This window comes from Sinocyclocheilus anshuiensis, unplaced genomic scaffold (assembly GCF_001515605.1).
Source record: "Sinocyclocheilus anshuiensis isolate Anshui unplaced genomic scaffold, SAMN03320099.WGS_v1.1 scaffold694, whole genome shotgun sequence".
NCBI lineage: Eukaryota > Metazoa > Chordata > Actinopteri > Cypriniformes > Cyprinidae > Sinocyclocheilus > Sinocyclocheilus anshuiensis.
In genome coordinates, this window is record NW_015542477.1 from 2,520,376 (window position 1) to 2,528,392 (window position 8,017).

The 8,017-nt window shown below is 35.9% G+C and overlaps 2 protein-coding genes across 5 annotated transcripts in view; one reads left to right on the forward strand and one right to left on the reverse strand.

Moving 5' to 3' along the window:
- The window catches only part of ccdc83 (coiled-coil domain containing 83), a 5,110-nt gene extending 3,217 nt beyond the window's left edge, over positions 1–1,893 (reverse strand). The window contains exons 1-4 of the mRNA XM_016493420.1: positions 1,837–1,893; positions 1,674–1,751; positions 1,437–1,605; positions 212–379 (exon numbers count right to left, since the gene is read on the reverse strand). Coding sequence (XP_016348906.1) covers positions 212–379; positions 1,437–1,605; positions 1,674–1,751; positions 1,837–1,893 — 472 coding nt within the window. The remainder of the gene's footprint in view (positions 1–211; positions 380–1,436; positions 1,606–1,673; positions 1,752–1,836) is intronic.
- Positions 1,894–4,321: 2,428 nt separating this feature from the next.
- The window catches only part of sytl2a (synaptotagmin-like 2a), a 17,356-nt gene continuing 13,660 nt past the window's right edge, over positions 4,322–8,017 (forward strand). For 2 of the 4 annotated variants that reach the window (XM_016493563.1, XM_016493564.1), the window contains exons 1-2: positions 4,322–4,649; positions 6,714–6,968. In XM_016493563.1, the coding sequence (XP_016349049.1) occupies positions 6,868–6,968 (101 nt within the window). In that variant the 5' untranslated portion in view covers positions 4,322–4,649; positions 6,714–6,867. The remainder of the gene's footprint in view (positions 4,650–6,713; positions 6,969–8,017) is intronic. The other 2 variants (XM_016493562.1, XM_016493565.1) reach the window with 2 other exon arrangements.

An 8,017-nucleotide genomic window follows, 5' to 3' on the forward strand; every position in this document is an offset into this window, starting at 1 on the left:
GATATATATTTGTCCTGTGGGCTGTATGTAAACATCCATTGTTAAAAAGCATATTTAGGGTAGTGATTAATAAAAGAAGAAACATTTTTTACATTATTATTAGCGTTCTGCAAGATTACTGTAAACTTATGACCACAACTGTATAGTATTTTATATTTAAACACAATTAATATTTGTGTTCTGAGTGAAGTAGAAGATGGAAAACACACACCTGATATCTCCTGAAAAGTCCTTTGTGTTAGGGCAATATCTTTTTCCAGTTTCTGTATCTTTTGCTGGTCTTTAATGCTGCCTTCATTCTTGTACTGAAGCCATACCTGCTGTTCCTCCTGCAGTTCCTTCACTTGCACCTGCAGCCTTGCAAGCTTACAGCGTAGTTCTGTATAAACCACACAAACCATTTTTAAAGGTGTTCACTAAGGTACAGCAATGTACTTTTATGATTTATGTATCATACATAACCATAAAACTAGTACATACTGCACATGTTGTGGGCTATATTACATTTTTTTTCTGTAGCTGTAGCTTTGTATGGTTGATTCCCTGGAAAGTCTGCGGCTTAAAAACTCGTGAATGAATCATTCAGATTGGTTTTATGAACTGAACCATACATTTTGTTGAGAAGATCTGACTCTTGATCTGATTCTCATGAACACACCAACACAAAGGTATCATGCATGGCTTTAGATGACATTACACAATTAAATATGACTTGTGAGCTATATTCCTAATGTTCTTTTACGGTATTTTGCATCTTGTTTGAAGCTTGAAAAGTGGGAACATTGTAAAAAGCCATTTACTCACCCTGGTGTTGTTCTAGTGCCATATACACTTTCTTTTTCGGACCATAAAAAAAAATACAACTTGTGCTCTTTCTATATAATGGTAGTGGAAAGCGAACCGCATAAAGCTGCTGCTTCTTTTAAAAAAAAAAAACAAAACATAAAAGTATCACTGAATGTTCACCGAGTTTTCTGGGTGTATACAAGAAGCGAAATTTAATGTAATATTTAACATAAAAATAAAATCCTGGTCTTCTGTACAGGACTGCATGTTCATGAGACAATTAGCGCTGCCGTTCACTCAGACTGGTCAGTATTAAGTTAAACAGTGATATTACAATTTATCTTCTTGCTTCTACACAGTATGTTTTATTAAGAAGGTGGTCTTTAATATTTGGTATATTAATATTTAAAATTTGGTCTTTAATATTATTGTCTGAGTACACGAACCCACTCCTGCAATATGGCTTTAGAATATGCTGAATATAGCGTATATGTCATATGGAATTGTTTTATAGGCTGTTAATTTATGGTATTTTTGTATCATTTTTCAAACTTGAAAGATTCGGTTAGAACATGAGGGTGAGTAAATGATGACAGAGTCATTTTTGAGCAAACTATTTCCTCAAAACATTGTTATTGCCACTCAAGTACCTTCTAGCTCTTTCTCTTGCTTGTGTTTTAGCTCCAGATTCTCCCGGGCCGTGCCCTCCACCTGCTCTTCATCTTCTCGCTGCCTTTGCTCCAGGTTCCTCTCCTGCTCCTTCATCTTTTTCTGCAGTTCACGCACATGGCCTCTATGCTCCTCTCTTAGCTGCTCCTGCTGCAGACACGTGTTTGAGTTTAGTCTTCTTCCGTCATCATCTTCACAAACATAATGTTGACACTTACCAGCTTTATCAGTTTTTTCTTCTTATCTTCTAGTTGGCATATTTCTTCCTCAAAATCTTGAATCTCTTCCCTTTTAACCTGAATTCTATTCGAAATAAAGATATTAGACTCACAGGAAAAGGCAAAGCAGTGAGGAATGGATAGACCGTATTAAGAACCGTACTAACTGGAACTGTATGAAGGTCTCTGACAGAGATGTTGTATCTAATGTCTTGCTCATTTTCCCTTATGCCAGGAAATGATCATATTTAATATGAAAAACAAACAAAAACAACAGCATTTATTAAACTTTCAAAGAGACTGTTAAGATAACAATCTGTGGGGGTGAGAAAGCAAACAATATTAGCCTACCTGTGAGCTGCGTTTTCTTTTTTTATTCTACTAATTTACTTTTACTTTTCCGGATATGTTTACACGTTGTTAAGGAAACCAACTGCCGCTGTGAACTCGATCAGCAGAGGGCGACAATTCGAGGACGTACGTTTATACATTTTATTCTGAATCTGAACTGTATGAAAAATTTCATATCCTCAGAAAAAAAAAGCTTTGTAAATTTAAAATTTTTTCATGTCATTACATTGTTTAGAGCATAATAAATAAAAAAAAAGGAAAATTATATTTTGTTCATATGTTATGCTATGTCCTCTGTAGAGGACACCAAAATAAAATGGCATGAATAGACATAAAAAGTCAAAAACAATGGGATTTTTTTTTTTTAAATCACCAATCAATTTTAAGGTTTCAGGATTTTTTTTTTTAAACCAAACTTTGTATAAAGATGATTCTCAACTGTTATAAAAGATATAACCGGATGCTTTGATATGCCATTTTGCTTTAGGCTATACAATATGTGTGTAAAATTTCCATAAACTGGTTTTCCCACACAATGTTATCTATACACTGTATCTAATTTGCATATTGCTGTTGGGACAGCATGGTGAAAAAAGAAGTGTAATAATGGGAGTCATATTTGGCCAGATTGTCATACCAATATCTAATATGTCATAAGAATATTGATATATAATTTATTTTGCTATTCAATTGTTTTGTCTCCCAAAATGTGTAATAAACATGCTTTTAGTCCTGGTATCCTCTACAGTGGACATGTATGAAATGATTTCATAACAGGAAGTCATATTTTGATTTGAAACCCCATAACATTTTCCTGAGATATGCTGATTTATGACAATTAAACAGATTTAAATGATAATTACAAAATATTATCATATTTCCATAAGGATGTACAATTTTATCACTAAATTAATGCCAGCCATCTTTAAAGACCAAGGTGAGGGAGTGGCCATGGTGAACCATCCAAACATTTGGTATCTCTGGAAAAGCCCTAAATGTGCTCTTTACAGGACATCCAGACTTAAAGGGGTCCTATTATGCTCTTTTACAAAGTCTTGATTTTGTTTTGGGGGTGTACTAGAACAGGCTCTCATACTAGGTTGTTCGAAAAACACATTATTTTTCACATATTTTACATTATTACAACACCTCTCTCCCCAGTCTGGCATGAACGAGTCGAATAGTTCCCGTATCAAATGAAGGCCCGCCTTCTGAAAGACGAAATGTGCTGTGATTGGTTAGCTGGGCCAGTGTGTGTGCTGAGATTGGTTAGGTGGGCCAGTGTGTGTTGTGATTGGTTAGCTGGACCAGTGTGTGTTGTGATTGGCAGCACTCGGCGCCTGGTCGGGAAATGTCACGCCCCTTACCATAGCCGCATGCGAGCTTCAGTGTAAATATTGCGTCAAAATCAAACCAATTTGAGCGCGATTTAAACCCGGATGATTGTAACTACTCTAAGTTCGTCTGCCTTGGGAAAGCTATAGAGTGTCTCCGACATAGTGATAACACTCGTTGCCTTCTCTAGTGCAGCTCAACCAGGTCTCATCCCATTCGTCGATATTTGTGATATCACAAATCCCGGAAAATATGCGTTGTAGTCCAAACGAGTCGTTTGTTGTAGTTTTTGAAAAGTGATTTCTGTTAAATAAAATATCTCCTTTTGAATTGGACTTTGAGCTTTGTAACTTCGCAGATCTTTTTTTATGCTCAAACAGCAACATTACAGACTAACTAAAGTTGAAAAAGTGAAAAAGTATAATAATAGGACCCCTTTAAAACTGTGACATGTCTCAGAGAAATTCACTAAAATATAATGTCCACTACAGAGAAAAAACTCCATAGCTGGGTCTCAGGAGGATACATAAAAGCACATGTGGCAAAACTGCATTAAAAAAATATATGGTTTTTTTTACTACGGAGTTTGCTTTGTTTATTTGACATTAATAATAATACATCTGAATATAGCAAACAAATTGTACATTCTGATATTCTGATGTATTATTATCATTAGGGTGTAACAGCTGAAAGTCAGGGAGGTCAGAACAAAATAAAACGACTCACGTTCATTAAATAGTCTGAATCACAGGGAGTGGAGAGACAGAATGAAGGTTGTAGGTAGTGACGTTATAGATTATGTTTCATTTGTATACATAGGTTGCGTATTCAAGGATGCACAGGATTTTCTGTGGTGCTATCGAGAGGATATTTAATGACATAATGATGTATATGGCACGTGCGTGTGACAGAATTAAAAGTTTACAAGAGTGACAGAGCGTGACCACGCCTTTATGAGCGCACACAGGGGATTTGTGTCAAAACTTAGTGAACCTCCTGCCTAGACAGCATTTTGTGGATATCGTTCGGAACTCCCCACGAGTTAATCAACAGCATTTTTAGCTCTTACTAGTTGTTCACACACAACCAGTGTGCACGCGAGTTCGTGGAGTGGAGGAGCCCACACACACACACCCACCGGTAAACACACGCCTCGCTTTAAAGCTGGAGATTTAAATAATTTGTTTCATATCAGCAAGTGTCTGGCAAATGGATTATTACACTCCTCTGGTGTTTCAGATGTGTTGGAAAATAACGCGGTCTAGTAGCAGCCACGCGAGCAAGACTCAGGTAAACTTTTGCTTGTCAGTTGTTTTATTTTACCTTAATAGATACTGTTTTACTTTTTAAGGCTTTAACTTCACTTAACAATTTCCCTGCTGTGAGTTGGAAGTTCTGCTGCATGCTCTGACAGGGATGGGTTCTGTTTCAGCAGGCGCTCATTTCATTATGTTGTTTTCATGTCTGGAGTTTTGTGTTTTTATCTCTGGAGCCACTTCGATTTTTTTTTTCTCATTTCCTGCTTCCTTAATCTGTTCATTCTTGTAAAGCTATTTAGAGAAAGAATGCGGAGTATTTATTTACTTCCAGATCAGACAGTGATTAGTTAAATGAGTGCTTCTACAAGGGTTCTGTGTGAAAGGCCATTTTATTCCACAGTAACATTACTAAAACCCATCTTAAAATACATAATTGAAGCATTGTCTTTGTTTAAGATGCCCCCCCCCCCCAAAAAAAAAGAAAATCAACAAACAAACAGAAATGTTCCACTTGATAAGGTAGCATGTTCAAAGCTTTTTAGGCACACGATTTACATTATCTAGGATGAAAAAAAACCTAAAACATTCTCTTTTAGTCACTGAAAAAAAAAATCAGATGCTTAAAACCCTGTAAAATGGTTTGTAACACAGTAAAACTCCACACCTATAATAAGTGAACCCAAACCAGGTGGCAACTCTTTGTTATGGTACATGCCTCAAAGGGATGTGGAATAGGTAAATGGTTAACATGTATTATTCATGTTTACTGTGTCTGGATGAGAATAGTTCTTCTCTATTTTGGTAATGGCATATCCCTTGAAAAGTTCAGATTTACAGATCCCGCCTCAGGTGATCATCCCAACTATGTTGTCATGACATGCTTTTCTCAGAACCAGCAGACACTTAAATGCTTTACTGTGTCATTTTGAAATCTGATTTGTACTGAGAGAAATCATTTAGCAGTGTTTATTAGATTTTAAAAGAAGTAAATATTTAAAAATACCGTTACTAAAGAATCGAAAGAATTATACTGTTCTTCTTGGAACAAGAAGGAAAATGCTTATCAGATATGTTTTGTGTGTGTGTTGAGTAAACCCATGTAGAGGTGTTTTTCATGGAAATGACTCAATCAAGAACATGACTTGGGAACAGATGTCCAAAATAGGAAAGTAACAACAAACTTCCGCTCTGGCTGGAATGTATCATAGCTTTATCTAGACACCCAGATATGCCCATGCAAGACGTAGGAACTTATTGCTGTTCTTTTTTCTGATACATAAAAATCGGATGTTACAATATGCAAAGGAATTAATAAATAAAATAAGTAAATGAAAAAAATAATAATAAATTTCACATTTTTTATTTATGAAAAAAAAAAAGTCTCTTTGGTAGAAGACATTTGTTTGTTTAAGCTCTTTGTAAACTATTTCTAGGAGATTTTCAATACAGTTTATTCATAAAAGTCACCGGCACTGTGCAATGAGAAGGAATTTGCCTCTTATACAAAGCTCTTTTAGAAAATATTTTGTTCGATTTTTTTCAGCATTTATTCTGTTTGTTATATTACCTTATCCAGACATGTGGAATTCTGCCAATGGTCATTCCATCCAAAAATATCATAATTCCAGTTCTTTAAATGGTTTAGACGTATTCCTCTTTTTTCCATGGGTTTCTAAACTGTTTTTTAGAAAAGCAGACTGTTCAAATTGATACCATTTGTGTGCTGCCACCTAATTTGAGTTGTGTAATTTGATTTAGGAGTAAAAGAGTCTTTGACGGTGCTCTTTGCTCTGAGAAGCAGCCAGTACCCATATCCTCTGATAGTCATCTGACAATGCCATGTCACATGTCCAGTGTTGAGCACATACTGTATGGACCGGAGCTGATATAGAGAAACAATGTCATTTCAGATGTTTAGGGAAGCATAGATGATGCTCGAAGCAGAAGTCTTGAAAGCCCGGCTCACAGATTCATTAGGAACAATTAGGATCATGTGATGTCTTAATGGTTAGAAGAATTCACAGGGAAGACATAGTTCTTTGTGAGCCAAGCTCATACTGTGTTTGTTGAAACTCCTTCTGTCTGTCTGGTGCAGGTGCTCCTCTGATGTTCTCCATGATGTGATGCAGTGACTTATCAAGCATCAGCCTTCAAGTTACCCTCAGTGATGCTCTTGACACTTTCAGTGAACCAGTCAGAGGCAATCTGAGACTCATCTGTTATCATCACCTACCCGGAAGCCATTCATCATGATTGACCTGAGTTATCTGACAGAGGAAGAGCAAGAGATGATCCTGGCAGTGCTGAAGAGAGATGCAGAGCTTAAGAAGTTGGAAGAACAGAGGGTCAAGTGAGTTTGGCGGAAAGGTTCCTTGGTGGATGAAGAAAATAAATTCATTTGCTCTAATCATGTATAACCAGGCGTAACTAGTTATTAAAGCAATAGTCCATTAATGGGCCATTCACACAGAATGCATTTTTGCATTCCATATTTCCACTTTTCCATTGTTTTTGTATGTAAACAGATGGACATCTTTTACCACTGGAGAACATCCACGATAACCCTGGACACCATTTACTTGCAATGTATGGGCAATAAAAACAGAGACAATGTTCTAAACATCTTCTTTTATGTTCCACGGAATGTCATACAGGCTTGGAACAACATGAGGATGACATTTAGTCATTTAGCAGACGCTTTGATGAGATGAGAAAATGAGAACAGAATTTTCATTCTGAACTATCCCTTGAAACTAATGCCCCTGGCTATTGATTTTTAATGTCTTAAATAATTCTGCATCTTCATTTGCCTTCTCCTTTTTGTATTTGTTTACTGAATAGATTGAATTAACCCCAAAATGGTTCACAGGTCTGTTCCAATAGGATAATACATAGTAATAAAATAATAGTAATAAAAAAAACTGCAAACAATAAAAATTGACCCACCATATTATTGTGCATAGTTAAGATAGCAAACTACAAAAGCTTATAAAGTCAAAAGCCATTTATTCCATCAAACTGTTTAATATTTTGCCATTAATTGATGCAGATGCAAACATAAACAGGTTGTATGACATACCGTCATCAGATGTATAAAAGAAAATTTGTCCCAGGCTACATTAAATATGTATTACAGGTTTGAGGTTGTGTTAGTTGCCATTTAATGTCCAACATAATATCTGGGTCCTGAAAAACCCCCAAAACAAAACCAGTTTCACTTCTCACAGTTAAACAGTCCAGAGTAACAGTTTGCAGTTTAGACAATGTCTGGGATTTGTCAGTTTGGATGTCACTGCTAAAGCTCAGAGTGTAATACTTGGGACATCAGGATGTTTTTGTTCTATGACCATTTATACCTGTATGTGTATATATATATATATATATATATATATATATATA